Consider the following 22,354-nt stretch of genomic DNA (forward strand, 5'->3'; position numbering starts at 1 on the left):
TGGAGATGAATGTTGTGTGACTTTCCACCGTGGAACCAGTGCACAGAGCTCTTAGCAGCCAAGGTCTGCCAAAACCTTCCGGTAGGTCTCAGCAGACCTCTTGCTGCTCAGCTGGAAGCGCCGGGCACTGCGGCCACAGAGGGAAACCACACACCGTTCATCTGCACACACTAACATGACACAGAGCTGAACTTTGAATCGGCAAAATATCGCTTTAAGAATTGGATGCCAGTTTAACTACATCGGTAACTATTTTGATAATTGATTGGTTGTTTAGGTTCTACAATGTGAGATTTGACTGCTTTTGTCCCTGTCTGTACCTTTGTCTTTTCGCTTACTAATGTGTCCTCTCGACGCTGTCCTGCAGTTATTCATGGACAAGGAGAGGGCCGAGGAGCTGTGGCACAAAAGATTATTCTTGCTGCGGCAGGAAAGGCTCATGGGAAGTCCTGTGACCTGATGGACACCAGAAGATCCTTCCAGTTCCCGAGGCACATTCAGCTTCTTTTATTGTGTCTCAATCTGTCTTGTTTTAGGCCATCACAAGGTTTCTTACGTTACCCCTCCACGGATCTCTCCTGACCATTGTAAAAACGCGTGACAGTTTTTGGTCCCAATGTGCTTATTATTTTATTAATGTTAATGTAATTCAATTAAAAAATCTACTGTTCTTAATTTGGCTTCATTTAATTTTAATGATTGGAGGATCTTACAGTCATAAGGTGATGTTTTACCATTTTGATGTACTATTTGATACTTTTTGTCTTTTGTAATCAGCTCGGTAACTATAATTAAAGATAGATGTGAGTTGTTGTTTTTTTAGTGACAACTGACTTGTTCTTTTGTTGGTGCATGAGGGAGTTTTCTTTCGACTGGACGGTGAGCTTGGTGGCCTCTGTGCCTGCGTTGGTTTCCAGCGGGATGTCGAGAGCTGTGGTGTCCGTTTGGCGGGACTTGGCTGGATTCTGGAGTGTCGGTGCCATGCAACGGGGTGAATCTTTTTCTGTGTGGCGATCTAACGACCACATTCGGCCTTATGATAAGTCATGCACAAGATTAAGGAGCTGATGGGATTTCATTGGAATTGTGCCTTGTACGATTTCATGTGCCAAAAATGTATTGAGATAAACCTGCAAGTAGGACTGAATTGAACTACATCTCTCTCTTGACCAAGAACTTGATACTTAGCATTTAAAAGTAAGATAGCAGCAGTACCTACATATAGATCTGATAGATACAGATGAATGAGGCATCCTTCCAACTTATTAAAAGTAGCATGCCTCACCATTAGTTGAGTTTATCTTTTTTGTCTGTATCTCAGGATTGACATAAGACTGGAGTAAATTTTAATATCTTAACACCTGGCCTTAACTTTTCTCTCATATACAGCGAGGAAAATAAGTATTTGAAATCCCTGCTATTTTGCAAGTTCTCCCACTTAGAAATCATGGAGGGGTCTGAAATTGTCATCAAGTTTCATGTCCACTGTGAGAGACATAATCTAAAAAAAAAAAATCCAGGAATCACAATGTATTATTTTTAAACTATTTGTTTGTATGATACAGCTGCAAATAAGTATTTGAACACCTCAGAAAATCAATGTTAATATTTGGTACAGTAGCCTTTGTTTGCAATTACAGAGGTCAACAATTCCTGTAATTTTTCACCAGGTATGCACCCACTGCAGAAGGGATTTTGGCCCACCCCTCCCCACAGATCTTCTCTAGATCTGTCAGGCTTCTGGGCTGTTGCTGAGAAACACGGAGTTTGAGCTCCCTCCAAAGTTTCTTTATTGGGTTTAGGTCTGAAGACTGGCTAGGCCACGCCAGAGACTTGTGCCATGCATGATTTCAAACCATGACGTCTTAGTGTAGTACCAACAGTAACCTTGGAAACAGTGGTCCCAGCTCATTTCGGGTCATTGACCAGCTCCTCCCGTGTTGTTCTGGGCTGATTTCTCACCTTTCTGATCATTGAGAACCCACAAGGTGAGATCTTGCATGGAGCGCAGCATTGACAGTCATGTTTAGCTTCTTCCATTTTCTAACTATTGCTCCAACAGTGGACCTTTTTTTTTTTACCAAGCTGCTTGGACATTTCCCCGTAGCCCTTTCCAGCCTTGTGGAGGGGTACAATTTTGTCTCTAGTGTCTTTGGACAGCTCTTTGGTCTTGGCCATGTTAGTAGTTGGATTCTTACTGATTGTATGGAGTGGACAGGTGTCTTTATGCAGATTGACCTCACACAGATGCATCTAATTTAGGATAATAAATGGAGTGGAGGTGGACATTTTGAAGGCAGACTAACAGGTCTTTGAGGGTCAGAATTCTAGCTGATAGACAGGTGTTTAAATACTTATTTGCAGCTGTATCATACAAATAAATAATTGAAATAATCATACATTGTGATTTCTGGATTATTTTTTTTTTGATTATGTCTCTCGCAGTGGACATGCACCTACAATGACAATTTCAGACCCTCCATGATGTCTAAGTGGGAGAACTTGCAAAATAGCAGGGTGTTCAAATACTTATTTCCCTCACTGTATTTACACAGTATCTCACGAATAATATGCATAAAGTAATATAACTGACATACATACATACACACACATACTATTCAGTGATTTATGTTTAGTCAATGTTGTGTTGTGTAAGCGGTGATTTAGGGCAGTGTAGAGTCTACACTCAGGCCTATTTGTGGAACAGCCAGATGGTAAATCTAAACAGAGTCTGGGACACTTTGTCACTCCGGTACCCTCCAAATAGTCACTGTTGTAATGAAATAATAAATGAGAATGTACAAAATAATTTGCAAAACCAAGCAGACAAATTAATCTTTGCTGTACGAGTGCTTGCTTGGAGTGAGTAAAATGTGTGTGTATGTCTTCCTGATGGGTGTTATGTGGCTGTCCCAAATAGCTTCACACTGTACATTACCAAACCAAGAATCACTCTAGAAATACAAAAGTCTTAATGAAATAATAAAATATTAAACTAATTTAAGCCTAGAGAGTTGCCTGGTGATTTCTCCTTTAACCAACGTTATTTCTGTAGTTTAAATTGGTATAACTAGCTGCATGTAGGTTGTACAGCCCTTGTCAGCGTAAGTTAGATAACCACACAGCTATTTGTTTTGGTGACATGCACAAGCGTAATACTAAACCTTGAGTTTCTAGAGAAATCTCTTGTGTACCGTTGCCATGACAGCCGCTCACCACATCCAGCGCGTGGATAGAACCTGTTCAAAGCTCCGAATGACAAAAAAGGTCCGAATAACCAGCCAATCCGATGGCCGGGTTCTTGTCACGTGGCCGTTGTCAGTGAATTAGGTTGGTTGTAAATCATATCCCATGCCAGCTCTTTCATAGTAACATTATTGTTCAGAGGCTGAGCGGTGTCGCGAAACGGATTTCAAATCTTATTTTTGTTAACAGCTTGAAAATCTGTGGAAATGTTCAACAATGATCTCAGGGACTTTGATGAGGATCCATTCTTCTCGTGAGTAGCTAAAATGTTGTATAAGAAAATATTAACTATTATTGATGATGCTTGTAAATTGTTCTCATAATGCATCAGTTAAACTAAGCTCAAAAGCTGTTTATCACGGTGAAAAGAGCATTTTAAGTGTGTTAACGTTTGCTGTATCAAGATAGTGTGCATAAAAACCCAGACACAGTAAATAGGTTAATGTTATTATTTTTACTGGGCAAACGTCAAATACACAAGTGGGTTGCTTATGTACAGCCGAATATATCAAATTCCACTTGTAATTGTTTTTATTTAAACGAGAGGCTAACGTAAGCTTAACTCTGACTGCTTGTTCTTGTTTGGTTAACGTTGCATCATTAGTAACATCGTTGTAACATATAAAATAACATGGCTTCCTGCACATTACTAGCTAGCTGAGATGAACACGTTGTCAACCGTTTTGGCTCTGCAAGGTTACTGCCACTCTACACTGAGCAAACTTGAATGTACAGTAGCTTAGCAACATTGAATGTCAACATGAACTATTTCTGATACAACTTAATGAAACAGTTATCTAGCAAGAGCTGCTGTAGGATGGAACGACTACTGTCAAGACCGACAATGCTTTTTAAAACTATATTTAAGTACATTTCTTTAAGTACGTTCATCTCAAAAGGTAAATAAAAATTCTACTTTATAAAGTAGAAAGGCATCCTTTTATTTTCATTTTATGTACTTTAAAGTTTACACAGGTTTGTATAATTTTTAGGAAGTACATCATTTTCCAGTACAATTTTAGAGAATTTGATTTTTATATATTTCTAAATGACTATCTACACTGACGCTGCGTGCCATAATCACTTTGACTTATTGCATGAGTGAACACCTGCTGGGTTAGTGTGGTCACACTCACACTCAACGTCTGAGGCAAGTGTAAAGGTGGTACAAATTATTTTAGGTTTGGTTTTAGGTTTTATTTTGCTTCTTTTTTTCAAAGTGTGTTTATTAAAACATAAATCTGTAAAGAGCTCCAATATGGCTTTTTTTTTTTTGTTCCTCCAGTACCATAATCATGGTTTGGAGTACTCAACATCATTTCACAGGTTTGCTTAGAATTCCTTACTGGGTGATGAGATTCACTTTGTCTTTACTTACTCTTCCGTTCCTTAGGGATCCTTTCCGGGCTCACAGGGAACATATGCGGCAGATGATGCGAAGCTTCTCTGAACCATACGGCGGGCCCGTGATGCCCAGTATAATGGATAGGAGAAACCGTGGTCGTGACATGGCAGAACATCCAAGCTCATCCCTGGCGCTGAGGGATGAACACAGGGTGAGAACATGCATTTCCAGAATCACTCCTCTTACAATAATGAGTGGTTTGCCTGCTTGTGGACTCAAGTGAAAAAGGCACATGCCTGACCATCCTATATACATATATTTTGGGTCTATGCGGGATGAAGGAGGAAGCTCCTGCTTCAGTAGTTCGCTCATCTATGTCCACTGCTCATAGGCCACAGTCTACAGTCCACTACTAGCCACAGAAGAATATTGGAGGAAGCGCTAACTTTACTAAGGTTATAGTGGAAACTGGCCACTAGCAGGGTAATTGGAGCAGCACTCACTGAGGTATGGGCCATATGAGTCTCTGGTTTAGTAGAAGGGCAACCCCCTTGGCCTCTCTGGACAGTTATATCTAGCCATAAGGAGCCCTATTTATAGTGCATTGTTCCACTGACACACTGCTTTCTTGCAAATACACAAACATACTTTTTAACACTCAACCAATACGACCCCAGAGAATTCTGCTTTGCTCTATTGAGATGAGGTGCTGAAAATAACTGTTTATTTTGATAGTTGTTATGTTAACATAAAATATAGCTTATCTTCAAAATATAACTGCTCCCCTATAAATCTTTGATTTCATACACTCCTGTTATACGAGAAGGCCGTAAAAGCCATGGCCTTGAAATGGGCTGTACTTGATATTCATAAAAAAGTGGTCTGGGATTACCTCCATACGACTCTCACAGACCGTTCCCCAATTTGTTAAATACTAATCCTTTGTCATGGCACTCAGGGTCAGATACCGACGCACAAGGCACTCACATACACTCACATGCATTCACATGTACAAGTACTAGAACATGCAAGTCAAGTCAAGTACTGTGTATTTGTATTTAGAATTGGCTTCACATTAGTTACAACTACATGAGATCAATACAAATACAACATAAAACTTTAAATAACAAAAAAATTACTTGCAGCTGGACCGGCTATTAGAACAGAGAAGCTCAGTTTACAACACACACAGAGGGAGTGTGACTTCATCCTCTGCTCAGGATGCCATTGATCCACTGCCTTTTTAACAAATATTTATTTCCTGCTATGTTAATGTTCTGAATATCGAGTACAGCCCCTTTAAGTATTTGTAATAATAACCTTTAGTAATTGTTTGCTCTGGGACATTTTGGTGTTATCAGTGCAGCATTGTAATGGCAGGCCGGAGGATAGTTTTTGTTTTTTGTGTTTTGCACTTGTTCACCTTTGCCTGTACTGCTTATATAGCCCTGCTAAATCAAATTTAGTCCCTGTCAACTGCTTTAATCCCACTACTTCACGAGAGCCTGTATATTTATCCTTGATAATGACTTTCATCAGAAGCTTGGCCTCAATTGCCAGCCAGCAGCCTGCTTTCTCTTTATTAGAATCATGCCATTAACTAGCTAATGCCAGCTGAGGAGGAGCTCTGAGTACTTGACTTATGACCTCATCTGATCTAATATTAGGAGTAATATATTCTTTTCGTACATGTCAAATGTTTCACCATCAGTTGTTGACAATATATTGTTTTTTTAGTATGAAAATACAGAATATAATGAGGAGTTAGGATTCTGCTGAGCTGGATAACAAGTTGCAGCAATGGCAATTAGGAAAATATTCCTTTATGAGGTCTCTATCATATGAAGAAGGACCATGTGAAAGGATCTTCTTTTTTCTCCATTCATATACAGACATTGGGATAGGAGATGCAGATTTTAGATTTTTGCGGTTTGCAAGAAATGAAATAGAAAGAAATAGATTTCTATTGCCTCATGATCCCTAGATTGCTTCATTAATTGTCACGAACCATAAACAGAATAGCTACTGTCTGGTGAAAAACATGAAACTAACTGAATTAGCATAAGGATCCACAGTTTTTATCACACAACACACACACACACCCACACATTTATCTGAAGATGAAGAGCAGTCTTGTGGTGCCCAGCAGTGGTCAGAGGACTGAAGCTCTGATGCTGTGTTTTTGGCTTTGGAAAGGCGTGTGTGCCGATGTCATGGTCATTCTCGTTGTTGCTCTTTTGGTCCATCTGTTTGGCACTGCTGGTGCATTAGCAGCTAAATGGCAGACAGCTCACACTCGTACGGCTCTCCAATATCACAGGCACAAATGTGCACACATAAATGCATGCAGAAACACACACACACAGTATTAAAACACAAGCACAATAACACACAGTCACAGCAAATAAAACAACACACTAACGCAGGCATGCAAACACAGGAAAATGCACACAAACATTGACCGTATAAGGCTGGAAAGCTCGTATTTCTTGTATTAACTTGCTAAGAATTAGATTCCTAATGGGGAAATAGGCCCCTTCTTACTTTCCCAGGCTGCTATGAGATCTCGTATTTCCAAGTTTCTTGCCAATATTTACTGTATGATTTATATCACCTTTCAAAGCACTCATTCAAAAAGGGAACTTGTTTATAAAAGTCATGTTGAATGACAGTCAAGCATCATCAAAGGTTTCTGTGGTTCATACTGAGTATGACTGGTGGTGCTAGGGCTGGGAAAAGGTGGTAACTAGCATAGGTAGAGCTGCTATCGTCCTTGTTGTCATTGAGTATCATCCTGTTTTGGCACTCAAAAAATAATATGTGGCGATGTGAAATTAAGCAGTTCTTACGCCAATGATTCACCCACAGCAGCATTAAAAACATCACAGTCCAATCTTCTCAGTAGTCTATTAGTTTCTAAGAGCATACATTTAACATACTCTGCTGATGCACTACTTCTTAGGAGCAATGCGTTTACAGCACATTCTCCCTTTTTCTTTTAAGTATGAATCAAATGTACAGCACACGTTCCCTATGGTGTAACTTATAGCTCCACCAAGAGCAGCCTGCCTCTAGGGGCACAGTAGAAGTTCAATATCAGATTGACAGCGAGATAGAAAAGGGAATGTCAATCTGCAATAGTCCAGACAGCTTAAAATAATGTGTTAAAGACCACCGGGTCTAAGTTCCTTATCTTGCACCCTCAATCTCTCCTCTCCTCAACCCCGTTCTAAATATAAAGCTGGCAGATATGTAACCGACATTTATTAGTTCATAGATGCCACTCTGGGATAAAATTGGCTGTGGAGGCTTCATAGATACTGGTCAGGAGCATTTTACATCAGCTTGACATTTGAAAAAAGCTGAGAGAGCAGCCTTGGACTCTTTGACCCCTGTTAGATCCCTGTCCTGACTGGTCCGTCCAGCCTTCCTAGAATGAAGCTCAGTTTCAGTGTTAAACCCACGCTAATTCCAGGCAATGCGACCCAATTACACATGGAACACAAGTCATTCAACACCTCACTGATTACTCACAATACCCCTGTGCATCACACCCCCAGAAAATACACACGCTCACATAGCGACGGCTGTTCAGATGCTTATCCAGGGCCGCGGGGTCATAAACACCTGCGAATGTGGCCCAGAGAACACAGGGTCTGACTGAAGGCTGCAGGCTGCTCCCTCTATTCTCCCAGAAGGTTCATGGCCTTGAAAGGTTGTGCTTAAAGCTACGGGGAGAGCTGTTTCAAGGGCTTAGTGACCCATGTAAGACATCCTAACTGCTTATAGGTAACAAATGTGCAAAAAGCCTACATTTGTGTGTGTGTGTGCGTGCGAGCGTGTGTATGCGCCTGTAACATGTTAAACAAATACAATACGATGCTGTGTTGCTAAACTAATATTGTTTGAATCCTCAGGATATGAGCCAGTCATGGTTGCCCTTTGGCAGCATTGACAGCACGGTCAGTAGAGTCCTCTATGATATGAGTTTTTCATTTAACATAAACCCATACTGGCCAAGTGCATGCTCTAACTCCTCAACAACCTGACTCTGTCCGTTACCTTTTGACTAGAAGGGGTCAGTAAAGTAGTCACAGTGTTTCCTACATTTCACAGTGTTTTCCTACATTTCCTCCAAATGTATTCCATCACACCAATTCACGTACACAGGATTTTGTTATTTTTCATCATCATATTTCCAGCTGTCTTTTTAACTCTGTTACAGTATGGTTGAATCGCAATCCTTTGCTCGCTTCTTACTTGTACTCCAACAACACTTCACCCTCAGGATGCTCAGGCTGTAAAAGTACACTAGTAAAGTAGTAACTATAATGTAAATGCATGTGTGTATATGTATAATAAAGAAAGTGATTAAAATTAGGGCTGAGCAATATATTGATATTATATTGATATTGTGATATGAGACAAGATATCGTCTTAGATTTTGGATATTGTAATATCGTAATATGACAGAAGTGTTTTCCTGGTTTTAAAGGCTGCATTACAGTGATGTCATGTCTGAACCTACCAGACTGGTCCAGCTGTTCTGTTATTTTCCTTTACCTACTTAGTCATTATATCCACATTACTGATGATTATTTATCACAAACCTAATTGTGTAATTATTTTGGACAAGCAATAATTGTCAACCCTACAGTATCTCTAGAATATCGATATCAAAGTACTTGGTCAAAAATATTGTGCTATTTGATTTTCTCTACATCGCCCAGCCCTAATTAAAATGGGTTTTTGAACTTTAAATAATATATGCCAAATATTAAAAGCAAAGGCTAATTCCAGATTATTTTATGTAATGTGATTACAATGTAAGATGTCCTGCACTATATCCAGCCTTTATCAAACATGCAGTCAAGTTGATGCATTTAACGCAGCACCTTTCCAACAAGTGTAACATTGTCGACATGGTCAGGTTTTGGTAACCTGACGCGCCCAGACGCTGTCATTGGGAACTGTTTGGGAAAACACAGTTTTACAACACAAGCACAATACCTGGCAGGTCCAACCAGCTGTCTATCTAGTCCGCCATTATTGCTTGATAATTATTGCTTTGAACCAATGGTTTTGAGCGAACAGTCGTGGCCGTCACACACACCTAAACCCCGCGCGTAGCTGCCAGTAGCTCCTCTCTGATCTAGTGATTCGGCTGCCGTGCAAGATACAGGTTTTGGTAAAAGCAGCACAGAATTGGAGCAAGGTGGCCATCTTTAAATTTCTCTATACAGACAATAACCTGGACTTTGTAGTTTTGTAATGAATGTCTCTAGGTCACATATGCTGAAGTGATAAAATGTGAAGGTTAGTGTCCCAGATGGCACCCATGTAACCCATATTTAGCTCACTGCACTCTGTGAATGTATGTTTGTACACATGACGGAGTTGTTTATGAGCTGATAATGCCTTGCGACCGTGTGGCGTACGAGCCCAGACGTTCTACTCTTATGGCCTTTGGATGTTTTTTCTTTTGTATTGGTGCAGGATTTGATGAGGAACCCTTTCGGCATGTTCGACATGATGTCCAACATGAGAGACAGAATGGAGGAGATGCACAAAAACTTTGTGAGTTTAATGATTTTGTATTCTCTTCCTGTTGTTTTGATGCTTTATGTATTGTGTAACTGCTTAATAGCGTGTGTTTGTGTGTTTCAGGAGAACATTCCCACGGATCCAAACACCCACTCATTCAGATCCTCATCAGTCATGACATATTCAAAGGTTGGAAATGAGCCTCCCAAGGTCTTCCAGGCGAGCTCATTGACACGCCAGGCCCCTGGGGGGGTAAGCAGCACCCAATCAGATGTGTTACTACATCATATCACAGTACATTAGACCACAGTTCAGTACATTGAGCTTGGAGAAGTAAATCTATCTGGAGAAGTCTCACTCATTCTGTCACTCCTGAGTGATCATGGTGATAGCTTCCCCCTGGCCTTTCCTTGTATATATAATGAGTTAAGGAAATAAACATGTTGATTGCGTAAATTTATGCACTTTTTTGGGAACAACCGATGTGCCTGATGGGTTTAATAATGTTTTATTACTAGATCAAGGAGACTCAGCAAGCAGTTAAAGACTCTGAGAGTGGTCTGGAGAAGATGTCTATTGGTCACCACATCCAGGACAGGGGACATGTTGTTGAGAAGAAATACAACAAGAAAACAGGAGAGAAGGAGTTCATCCAGGACTTTCAGAATTTGGATGAATGTAAGTTAAATTATTGTTTCATAACTGGAGATTAGGTCCAGCCATATTTGTTGCACATAACTGCATTAAGGAGCTATTTCAGAGATCATTCTCATTTTGATAATTAAATTATGTACCATGATTCACAATATTAAAAAACCAAGACACCATTACAATTATAGATAAACAGTAAATATGGGGTAAAATCATACATACATACAAACATACATATGTTGTGTTCAGCAGACTTGTTGAGTAGACCAACCAGTTGAACATGTTCCACTGGAAGTTGCCACTGTCCACGTACTGTATTCCGAGCCCATCATCAATTCACAGACAGAATATTTCCTAACATAATCCCGATCCTCCGCCCCCAGCTGAAGCACAGTCTTTTGACGATGAGTGGCAGCACAAGGTGTCTAAGTTTCTGCCGTCTGGCCCAATGTCTCGTCTGGAGGAACCCCGACCCCGTGGTTTTCGCCGGGCAGCCCTGACCGGTTCTAAGCAGGATCACAGGTCAGTTCTACACGCTCAGACCACATGTGCTGTTGCAGTCAAGCCAGACTCTGCATTTCAGGATCCAGTGACAAACAAGTGGTAGATGCGGCAACACATACAGCATGCTTTCTTAAATAAAATATTATGTTATAATTATGCTTTTAATTTGGTGTTTGAATTGTGATTATTTACTGTTTTGTATTTTCCACAGTGACCAATCAAAGGGCAAGGTGGAGGGTAAAAGCAACGTGAAAGTCTCAAAAAAGCAGTGAAAACATCTGTTTGTGTGCTTATTAAAATCTTTTAAGCATCATGCAGTACACTCTGGAGATCTGTATTATTTTGAAATATTTAAGAAACTATTATTTTTACATTTCTGCTGCTAATGCTTTAATGTTAAAAAAAAACATATTATGTTTCTCGTACTGCCCGTTGCTGCAGGGATTCCACCTGAAACGCTCTGGCAGAGCTCTTAGTCTGCCTTCCCATGAAGCCCAGTCTGCTCTGATTGGTCAACCAAAGTCAAACAAGCCACTGGGCTGGCTGTGCTTGCTCAGACATTGGGCAGCACATATGAAAAACTGGGCTGGCATTCCCAATCATCCCTATTGAGGAATTTTAAACAGGAATGTGGACGAGGCGTATCAGGCAGTTAAGAAAAAGTAGAGTCTGTGGGAGAGAAAGCTCCATTTGGAGTGAAATGTGTTTTTCTTGTACTCTATACATCTATTACATACACAAACAATTAGATAATACACTAAAAAACAGGAAAAATCCCCCAAAAAGTTATAGGGACATTATAGGGTCTGTTTAATATTTTGAGTCTTAGCACAGCTCACAATAGGAATATGAAGTGTGTTGGCTGTGTAGACCAAGCAAAACCTGCAACATTACAATGAAGTAACAAAGGGGTCTTTAATATTTCACAACAAATAAACAGGTTATTAGTATTTCTATGGAGGTAGCAATATTGAAACAGACTGAAATAAACTCATACAATGTAAGAAATATAAAACAATATGTAATTAAGGGTGGTAGGCACTACTTATTTCATTAGACATTAACAGTCAAAGAGCAATTAATGTATATGATTTGGCTTTAATAGAATAGAAATAAAAAATTGTTTTATGTATAGTATTCTGATGATGCCATCTGTTTCTCACAGTGGCATTTTCATAATGCAACACGATACAAAATGTAGTGACTTATTTGAAATCCATTAATGCAGTTAGACAATGTCTAAATTGTCTTTTTGTATTTATAATGGCTAGTACCTGATGCTCAAGATATATATATTTATCTGCTGTAATCTTTGTAAAAAGAAAAATAATATTCTTCCCTTTTTATATGTTACTTTTGTTTTTCATCTGATGAACTCTGTTGCATAGCACGATATCTTGGCAATGTCTGGATTGTTTTCAATGACTCTAGCTTTGTTCTTGTATATTTTTTCAAGCTTTAACAATACGTTGTGTGTCATCAACACAAGCTATTGTCTGAAAATAAAAATATCAAAATGAATCTGGTGTTTTTATTTCTTATCAGTACCACATCGACTTTCACTGACAAGAAAGAAGACGAGTCAAATTCAAGCCTTACAAATGCTGAACAACTGCCTGTAAGGGGCTATGAGAGCGTGTATTGTGATGAACTTCTTGTTGTGCGTGTGTGGTAGTGACTCACCGTAGTATTTTGGGATCCAAGCACTTGTCAGTAGCTCAGATTGGTCTGAGATGTTACACAGCTGCAACCCGAGCAAGCGTCCCTCTCACATGCTTGTGTATCATACTTCATTAATCCCTTTGCTTCAACATACAGATAGGAAGGGATCAGGGAGCAGTATATAGCTCAATTAGGATCCGAGAGTAGCCTGAGTCTTCTGTTCTTAGGGTGTTGAACATCTACTTAGTAGCTAAACTTGCACAAGGGAGCATACTCTGAAATGGGTAATTGATGGAAAAACATAAAAGGAATCTTGTGAAGGCACTTCTACATGTATGAATCTTTGAAAAAGGATTGCACTCTCTTAGCAACCTCCCCAGGCTACTATTCTGTTGTCCCACTATATCAACGCTGCTGCTTAAATAGGATTTAAATCAGATACTTTTACAGGATCATCTAAAGGGCTTGGGTATTACTCTACGCACGTGAATACTTTTATTGGAAAGTCTTCGTTCTACTGCCTCTGTACATTTGGAGTCAAACATTATACTACTACTGAAACAACTACGCAGTTGGTAATTCACCTGCATAGTTGAACAAATACATATTTACTCTTTTCTTCACTACAGTATACAACTGATGTGTTTTGTGGTTTTTGCTCTCATGAATCCTGCTCAAAGATGAAATCCTCCTCATTGGTTTAAGATGTTATTGACAGAAAGGTCTTCTTTTGTGTATCGTGGATAATGAGAAAAAAATTAGTACAAGTTATCAGTACAAAGGTTTTAATATTCAATAGAAATAAACTACAAAAACTACAAAAGACTTGTGACTATTGAGTTGTCAGTTACAACTCTGCCACCACCTGCTGGTCATCTTAGAACATGATATTTTGTCAGGGATATTTACAGAGCGTTTACAAGAAACATAACTTACTTAAAAAAAAAGAAAATATCATAACCAAATATACAGGATCTTGAGAAATGAAACAGCATATTGACCATAACTGAGATCTGAATCTGAAGACGTAGAAAGAGTTGGGATAGTTAAACCAGGTCTACATGATTCCCTGAGGCTGTACCTTCCCGGCAATCTTCTTGGAGCACTCCAGCAAAGCATTGTGGATATCTTTGGCGCAGGAGATCTGAGACTTGATCATGCCGAGGTATTGGGCATAAGACATGGACTCTGTCTGCACTGTGTCCGGTTTGGTGGCTGTTGGGACCAGGTTGGGTGAATGTTTGGCGCTGTCTATGCTCTGGGAGAGGCACTCATATGCCAGCCGCTGCATAGAGGAGACAAAACATGAGTACACTGTATGTGGTAGACTTTGAGTGTAGATACAGTATGTGTAGCGTGTGCAGTGGCAGAATGTAAAGAAGCACAGTTCCTCAAGTACTGTACTTAAGTACACATTCAAAGTACTTGTACTTACTTGAGTGTTTCAATTTTATGCAATTGTATGGCTTATATGGGTCTGACAGCTGTAGTTACTGTCCAGTAAAAGACATGTATCTTCCAAGGTGTTGATTTTGGATGTTTGTGATACACTGAGGATTAGGTAAGGAAAATTCTCCTACTTCATTGTAATTACAATAAAGCTGAGACACTTTTTAGAGATAAGTGGTTCACCACAGAACAGCGGCAGTACAAACATATATAGCTCTATATATTTATAGAATATGATCTGACATATGATTATGACATCATTAAACTACCCAACAGTATTTAAAGGAGTTAGCACAACCATAAACATCTACAGCCGTAAAATGCAACACGCACATCCTTTAAATGACGGTCTCACTTATTTCCAATCTTATCTTGATGCACCTATAGCACATTGCTCATCACCACAAGCCTGTAAGCACAAAGAGGCTGTGATGAAGAGAAGGGAGAGCATTGGAGCGCTTGGCAACGCTTTCAAACCTATTTCGTACAGTCTATGTTTAAAACTCCCAAAAGAAAGTAGTAGCGCTTATGAAGCAGTCAGCTCGTAAAATTAAATGAGAATCATTAGAAATCATAGAATCATAGAAAAAATGTAGGTCATTCAAAAATTAAATCGTGAACTGAATCGAGATCGCGATTTTATAACGATTAATAGTGCAGTTCTAACTCCAGTACATTCATTGAAATGATTTGCCAACGCTCCTGGTCAGGTGGGTTGGAAGTGTCTTATAGGATAGTGACTCACAATTTCATGTCAAGACTCTTACAGGATGTAACTTTTTTTATTTTCATATTTACAAAAGCAATACTTAAGCACTTAAACATTTGATCTATAAGATCTAGGGAACGTCCTTTATATCAGCTGTGGTGACCAAAAAACGCCAGGACAAATCAGTCCAATATTTGAGTTATATTTGAATTTAGTATGTGGAAGTCTTACCAAACACAGCTCCAGTTGATCGCAAAGGGCATAAAACTCCTCTAGGCTCTTGTCAAACCGCTGAACAGAGGTGTCGCTGCTTTTGCTAAACCGGAAGAAACAGAAGACACATTAAAACAATCTGACATAAAAAACGTATTGTTTCTTCAGAACCAGGACCCCCCCCTCAACCAATCAACTTACATGCCGTTGTCAATTGTAGTGTTATGGGCAAAATTCAGGGACGCAATCTTCATAACATTCTGAAATAAATAAAACAAATAAAGCGATACGTTTAAAGCACACTGCTGCTAATACGTATTGTATTTGTGAAACTACTGTATTTAAATTCGTTAATCTAACTTTAGCTAACGGTAACAGTGGTCCGATGTTTCGGGCATTTTCGATTTCAGTTTTTAGCTGGATGCCGCACAGTTACCTGCAGACTCTCCTTCAGCTGTGGAATAAGCATTTTAAATCTATGAACTGGATCAAAGTCTTGCTGCTGGCTCAATTGCTGCTGCTGCTGCTGTTGTTGTTGTTGTTGTTGTTGTTGTAATGAAGAAGGTTGTAATCCAGGCTGAGACATCGGTCCACCGGGTTGCAGCTGTTGCTGAGACGCCATCTTGAAAAGCTTCTACGGCGTACAGTCCGAGTAACACATCCGGTTTGTCATTTTTCCGAATAAAGGCTGTAAGGCGTTTCCTTCGACATAACTTTCAAAAATGAATTGATGTGCGTGTGCCAATAAACACACCGCCCTCTACTGACTAATAAGGAATCACATTCAACCAAATCCATTCCCATTAATACCTCGTTTTTTTTATAGTAGGCCACTTACGTTAAATGAGTAAATGTATTTCCACCTTTTCTATAGGTCTACATGTGTGCATGTAGGGGCTACCACTGCCTTTTAATTGTACAATAATTGTAATTACAATAAAGCTGAGACAGTTATGTCCCATTGACTACAGTATCTACACTGTATACTATGATAATAGCTTTATATTTGATTAATTGCAAATATTCTAGTCGTGTAGGCATATCAAAAAGGTATGCTTTTCTGTATATTTATATGGAACAAATAGGTTCAAACTTTCATCTGACTTGTATTCAGTTATTGAATAAATACATTTGTTTATGTTTAATCTTTTTTAAGATCGTTCGGTGCAGAGTGTGGGACTACTTTCCACTAATACAGTTTAATGTTAAAATACGTATAAACTATCATTTTAAATTCAGGACTTTGCCTGTGAATACATGTTAATATATTTGTATGTATTATACATGTTTTAATAATGATACTTTTATATTTTTACTTCTGTAACCATTACTCAATATATTGAGAATTCAGAAGTTCCTATATTATTGAATGTTTTCTTCGTTCAAGTACTTTGGTTTGGTTTTCCTATAGTATTAAATTTGGTTTTGTGTGATTATCTGTCCTACTCAACATAGTTGTGCCTTGGCGGTTTTCTCGCTGGTTTCTTGAAGGCAGCAGGAGCGGCAACAACAGCGCAGCAGCGGCGGAGGGAGGGCCCTGCAGCCGCTCTTCTCTGGTAGAAACCCCGTAGTGCAGCACAGCAACGCCATTCGATAACTGCAACAGTGTTCAAAATGGCAGGAGCTGATGGAGACGACTCTCTCTACCCTATCGCCGTTCTCATTGATGAGCTGCGAAATGAGGATGTCCAGGTAGTAACACTGGTTTAAACGTCAATCGGTATTTATATTGTTCCGTAAAATGAGGCCATTTTGACGCATTTCAGTAGCAGAGCTGATCACCAGCTAGCTAAGTAGCACATATGTAAGCTAACGTTCCCGGCCAAGGCCTAGCAGGAGGATCTTCCTGGCGCACCCTGCTATGCCTGGCTAGCTAGCTAGCTGGTTTCTGTCATGATTTACGTAAATTGTTAAGCTGGCGAAAACAGTTTTACTTGCTAGGTGCGTATATTATTCGAAACGTATAGCTAGCTTATACAACATTAATAACGTTACCAATAGTGTGCAAGACAAGCTAAGCAGGTCATTGGCTTGTATCACAACAGCAGGCCGTTCAAGGCCGCAGTGGGTAGAGATGCACTGTTTATCCCATGCCAATGAATGTAAAGCTATCATTTCAATTCAGGTAAATCCTACCTGGGATAACTAGCTAACGCTAGGTATAGTGAGGCGTAAAGTTAATCATCGACATTGTTTTTTAAAAATGTGCTTACACTTTATTATGAACTTATCACTAATGGCTGTCCGTTTTGTGTACAGTTACGACTGAACAGCATCAAGAAGCTGTCCACTATTGCTCTGGCCCTTGGTGTTGAGAGGACTCGCACTGAACTCCTTCCTTTTCTCACAGGTAATAAAGTAATTCATTTTACCATTAAAATCACCTGGTGTTTGACACATCAGTTATTACCTGTTATTAGCGGCTGTAACATTAGCAAATGTTGAATGAGTTTGACTTCATATTTATTACAAAAGTAAGTTATCGTTTGTCTTGGTGGAGTAGATGCACACACTAAACAATAAAAAGAGATTAAAAGAACATGTATTGCAATAAAGTATTTAAAAAGACACCAACAAAAACGTGTATAGTATAAATGTTTAAGAAAGGGTAATAAGGAAGATGTGCAAAGGCTTGTACTATGTACAGTATGTGCAATGTTTACAAGTAAGTCCAGCAAATGCGTTACTTAAACGTAGGTAGGGGGTTAAGTCTGAAGTTGGGGGGTTAAGAGTCTGTCAGAGACTGATAGAGGTGGTTCCGGGCCTTGTTGATGAGGCCCACTGCAGTTGGGAAGAAACTGTTCTTATGCTGTGAGGTTTTGGTCCTGATGTCAGGAGACTGCAGAGCCTCCTGCCAGAGGAGAGTTGTTAGAAAATTCCTCCAATAACTGTCAGGGATTTTGTTACATTTTCATTTTCAGACGTGAATATATCAATCACATCTTTTTTCACAAGTCTTCCTTTATTTCTTTAGACACCATCTATGACGAAGATGAGGTCCTCTTGGCATTGGCGGAGCAGCTTGGCAATTTCACTATGTTGGTGGGAGGCCCAGAGTACGTCCACTGTCTCTTGGTAAGTCACTGGAGAGTTGATTTAGTTATCAGGCTGTGGCTTGCAGACATTTCTTTTACGATGGATTAATTCCTTAATTTGGTCTTTTCGTGGGATTTGTTGATTCAGAGACGACCAAAAGGCTGCATTTTTTTAAATGAAATTTCTATAATCACTTAACTTTCTAGTTTAGTGAAATAATCTGTTTAAACTCTTGCCTATTTGGATTATATACTAAGGGCTTTCACCTGTACGAAGACCAGAACCTTTAGATTGCACAAATTAAAAATAATTTGAGATATTGGTGTGTTTGATATTGCCTTCTACCTTTTTGACGAACATTAACCCTCAGACCTTATTCCTTCTTGATCCACAGCCTCCTTTGGAGAGCCTTGCTACAGTGGAGGAGACAGTAGTCAGAGATAAAGCTGTGGAGTCGCTGCGGAAGATCTCACAGGAACACTCTCCAGTTGACCTGGAGGTCCATTTTGAGCCTTTGGTCAAGCGGCTGGCCAGTGGTGACTGGTTCACTTCTCGCACATCTGCCTGTGGCCTCTTTAGCGTCTGTTATCCCCGTGTCTCCAGCACTGTCAAGGCTGAGATCCGCCAGTAAGTGGCTTCTTTACAAGGAGATCACTTTTTAGAGTGCACTCAATCCTTATTTACAGTTGTGTACAATAAATGACCTGCCTTTCTGATAAAATGTTTGTGGTTATCTCTAGGCATTTCCGCACTTTGTGCTCAGATGACACTCCTATGGTGCGTCGTGCTGCAGCATCTAAACTGGGGGAGTTTGCCAAAGTCCTGGAGCTGGATTATGTAAAAAGTGACATCATTTCCCTCTTCACTGCTTTGGCCTCTGATGAGCAGGTATGACCACTCATCTTCCTTCTTCTCAACCTAAACTGCTGTTATACTCTGTGTGCTGCAGTCTCCTCCAAAAAACCCAGGGATGGCTAAACTGATCAATTATCTTTCTCCACCAGGACTCAGTGCGGCTGCTTGCCGTGGAGGCTTGTGTCAGCATTGCTACTCTGCTGCCTCAGGAGGATCTTGAGACCCTGGTGATGCCAACGCTGCGCCAGGCTGCGGAAGACAAATCCTGGAGGGTCCGCTACATGGTGGCTGACAAGTTCTCCGAGGTAAGCAGCCAATTAAATTCCCTTTCCCCACTCTTGTTGACCTCCTGGTTAAATGTAGAACTGGCAAAAAAATGTAAATTAACAATCAAGTCATATTTTGAGTTGACTTCAAGTTGTCCAGTTCTTAAAAATCATTTAGTGATTACTTAGTGAACAAAGGCCTGTTGTCATGATTCTTTTCCACACATGTTCCAAGTAAGAGACAGTTATGATTTAAAAGTGTAAAATAAGATCAGAGACTTTTTTATCTATCTATACACATACATATAGTGTATGCAGGAACAAAATTGTCTGCCTGGTCAAAGTTCGAAAACGTTTCTGTTATTTTAAATGTGTGGTTTTGTGGGATTGATAACATTAACATAGATGAGCATTGATAATCTATTCAGAGGTTATTTCAAGCACTATGATGAAACTCAAGTTTCAACACAGTACTTAGTTCATTCTTAAAATAGTCACCAAATAATTTTATCCTATATTTTGGATCTTTTGTAGGTTATTATCAATTTGTTTTTTTTAAAGCTAACAGCTTGTACTGTTTTATTTTTGTGAAGTCTTTATTAAAGGAATAGGCTTCATAATTAGTGCAAGCAAAAAAAAGGCAGCTCTATTTTTTTAATTAAAAAACAAATGGCCATCAACAAAGTGTAGCACAAGCTCAACCAGCACTCGGCCGTGAGGAAAAATAAATCATTTATATTTGAGTCGATTGATCTCACCTATATGAGAGGAACGCAACTCTAACTATCTAAGTACTTGGTCATGTTGCCAGATTTCTGGGGTATGACTATTTTAGAAAATAAATATTTTTTTAAAGTCCACATGGGATTTGTTTTAGATGTGCTAGGTTTAACCAATCGTCCAACTTCTACCTCCCAATGAAACAAGTTCTAGCCAATCAGATGCAAAGTAGGGCAGGTCCTTGGCGAAAAGTGCAAGTGCGGTCTCTGTGGTAACGCAGCTAAAAAAAATTTAAATACAGCTTTACTTGAGAAAGGAGTTATAAACAAACGGTGCTGGACATGAATAGAGGACTAGAGGAAAAAGGTGGAGACAGGAAGCCGTTTAGCACTTGGTACCTGAACGTTACTGGCATCAACGTCTACCGCTGCGACTGCGCTGAGCGACTGCGTTTGCTCACTCATAGAGGAACACGACTGCCTTGACAAAGCTGTCTGTTTAGAATCAGCATGGCCATGGTTATTTAAACATAACGGCCTTGTCCCAGACTTCTAGCTATATGAAAAGCTAAACAAAAAGCAACGTTTTTAATAAATTTACATGAAGTCACTAGCGTCCACATGGACAAAATCATACTAATTCGCTTTTTTGATGATGACTTGGCCAAAGTAACAACACATCTAGAAAGTTTTCACAATGATTCAATGTAGGATTATATTCTTTCAGTATTGAAATCTACATTGACTCTTGTATGTATCCAAAACCTTTTACTTATAAAATAATTATGACTTTCATTATTGTGTAATGTAAGGATTATTTGTTGTTACCTTAAGCCCTGGATAATGGCTTGCAATATAATTTCCTATCCTTCTCAAACGGGTGTAAAACTCATGGTTTAGATTACGGTTTTGAGTCACCAATTGGATCAATGTTTGGATCAGCAAAAAGGGGGGGAATTTAAATGATTATTGAAAATGTAATAGTAACTTTGAACCTTTTTATTACTTCTTTCACCAGTAAATTGCTGTTAAAAGACAAAAACAGATGAGAAAAGTGTTACTAGTGTTTACTAGCTTGACATGCAGTGATGTGTCTGTTGCCTGTAACGTCTGTTTCAGAGCATCAGAGAACAGTGCAGACATTTAGATGGCACCGTAATGAGGCACGCAAAAACGTGACGGAGACAAGAAAATAACACCATTGACTTCTTTTGAAATAAGTGTTTCCAGTTTTTATTTTTTTTACTTTAAAAAAGAAAAACGTGGTTGCCAAAAGGGGCAACCAGAGACCACTAAATGGTGGACTCCTGGCCTGGGTAGCGGACCTGGTTGAGCGTCCGCCCCATGTACAAAGGCTCGGTCTTTGTCACCGTGGGTTCAACCTGATATTTCCCCTTCTGCTTACTTGGATATTGAGACATGTTTATTTCCCTCTGAATGTAGCTCCAGAAAGCTGTGGGACCAGAGATCACCAAGAACGATCTGGTCCCAGCCTTCCAGAATCTTCTGAAGGACTGTGAAGCTGAGGTCCGTGCTGCTGCAGCCAACAAAGTCAAAGGTCAGTACATGAATACACAGTAATTAAAGTCTAAATAGAGAGACTTGCTAAAAAAATTGAACTGCATAGGTTAAGTTGATCATGTTTCAGCTGCTGTTCCAGTATTTTTCATGTTGTATTAATGGTGTACTTTACCTTTTGTTAGAGTTCTGTGAGAACCTCCCAGAGGACAACCGTGAGCAAATCATCATGACTCACATTCTGCCCTGTGTCAAGGTAAAAAAAAAGATTTCTGTATGCCAAACTCCTCTGCTGCTTTATTAAGCATGGAAAAGCACTAGAGGCCTATCTTTTTTTATAATCTTCCCCAAAGAGTTTATGCAGAAGTTTGGTGTAGTGATGTACAGCTTGGGTCTTATTTTGTTAATGTTAGTCATTATTTCTTTTTATTCACCGACTCAATTGCTGACAAGAGTGACAGCAGACATTTAGATGGCCAAAGATGCCCACTTACATAACTCTAACCATAATTGGTTTTTAAGGGGCCATGTTATGTGGGGCTTTTGCAAAAAGACAGCAATTAATGGCGGTTTTCCACTGCGTGGTATCTACTCGACTCGCCTCGGGTCTACTCGCTTTTTTTGGTTTTCCATTACG

The 22,354-nt window shown here is 39.5% G+C and overlaps 4 protein-coding genes across 4 annotated transcripts in view; 3 read left to right on the forward strand and 1 right to left on the reverse strand.

Moving 5' to 3' along the window:
* The window catches only part of rsrc1 (arginine/serine-rich coiled-coil 1), a 110,722-nt gene extending 109,438 nt beyond the window's left edge, over positions 1-1,284 (forward strand). The window contains exon 10 of the mRNA XM_034867108.1: positions 368-1,284. Coding sequence (XP_034722999.1) covers positions 368-460 — 93 coding nt within the window. The 3' untranslated portion in view covers positions 461-1,284. The remainder of the gene's footprint in view (positions 1-367) is intronic.
* A 1,938-nt stretch (positions 1,285-3,222) lies between these two features.
* On the forward strand, positions 3,223-12,066 carry mlf1 (myeloid leukemia factor 1). Its single transcript, XM_034867843.1, has 7 exons — positions 3,223-3,499; positions 4,640-4,802; positions 10,088-10,168; positions 10,259-10,387; positions 10,654-10,813; positions 11,170-11,308; positions 11,502-12,066. The coding sequence occupies exons 1-7, from the start codon at positions 3,453-3,455 to the stop codon at positions 11,560-11,562; spliced, it is 780 nt and encodes a 259-aa protein (XP_034723734.1). The 5' UTR covers positions 3,223-3,452; the 3' UTR covers positions 11,563-12,066.
* A 1,902-nt stretch (positions 12,067-13,968) lies between these two features.
* med29 (mediator complex subunit 29) lies at positions 13,969-15,983 on the reverse strand. The gene is made up of 4 exons (XM_034867844.1): positions 15,760-15,983; positions 15,525-15,583; positions 15,342-15,426; positions 13,969-14,237 (listed from the first exon to the last, which is right to left on the reverse strand). The coding sequence occupies exons 1-4, from the start codon at positions 15,943-15,945 to the stop codon at positions 14,010-14,012; spliced, it is 558 nt and encodes a 185-aa protein (XP_034723735.1). The 5' UTR covers positions 15,946-15,983; the 3' UTR covers positions 13,969-14,009.
* Positions 15,984-16,794: 811 nt separating this feature from the next.
* ppp2r1bb (protein phosphatase 2, regulatory subunit A, beta b) overlaps positions 16,795-22,354 on the forward strand; it is a 14,054-nt gene continuing 8,494 nt past the window's right edge. The window contains exons 1-8 of the mRNA XM_034867842.1: positions 16,795-17,015; positions 17,583-17,673; positions 18,298-18,398; positions 18,754-18,986; positions 19,100-19,247; positions 19,364-19,519; positions 21,643-21,757; positions 21,903-21,973. Coding sequence (XP_034723733.1) covers positions 16,938-17,015; positions 17,583-17,673; positions 18,298-18,398; positions 18,754-18,986; positions 19,100-19,247; positions 19,364-19,519; positions 21,643-21,757; positions 21,903-21,973 — 993 coding nt within the window. The 5' untranslated portion in view covers positions 16,795-16,937. The remainder of the gene's footprint in view (positions 17,016-17,582; positions 17,674-18,297; positions 18,399-18,753; positions 18,987-19,099; positions 19,248-19,363; positions 19,520-21,642; positions 21,758-21,902; positions 21,974-22,354) is intronic.

This window comes from Etheostoma cragini, chromosome 3, assembly GCF_013103735.1.
Source record: "Etheostoma cragini isolate CJK2018 chromosome 3, CSU_Ecrag_1.0, whole genome shotgun sequence".
NCBI lineage: Eukaryota > Metazoa > Chordata > Actinopteri > Perciformes > Percidae > Etheostoma > Etheostoma cragini.

Excerpts from the sequence above, each read along its gene's own strand:
- med29 (XM_034867844.1), bottom strand. The coding sequence starts at position 15,945 with ATGGCGTCTCAGCAACAGCTGCAACCCGGTGGACCGATGTCTCAGCCT. Across the intron at positions 15,427-15,524 it reads ACTACAATTGACAACGGCAT|CAAAAGCAGCGACACCTCTG; the intron begins GTAAGTTGATTG and ends CTTCCGGTTTAG. Across the intron at positions 14,238-15,341 it reads ATCAACTGGAGCTGTGTTTG|CGGCTGGCATATGAGTGCCT; the intron begins GTAAGACTTCCA and ends TCCTCTATGCAG.
- mlf1 (XM_034867843.1), top strand. The coding sequence starts at position 3,453 with ATGTTCAACAATGATCTCAGGGACTTTGATGAGGATCCATTCTTCTC. Across the intron at positions 4,803-10,087 it reads CGCTGAGGGATGAACACAGG|GATTTGATGAGGAACCCTTT; the intron begins GTGAGAACATGC and ends GTATTGGTGCAG. Across the intron at positions 10,169-10,258 it reads AGGAGATGCACAAAAACTTT|GAGAACATTCCCACGGATCC; the intron begins GTGAGTTTAATG and ends TGTGTGTTTCAG.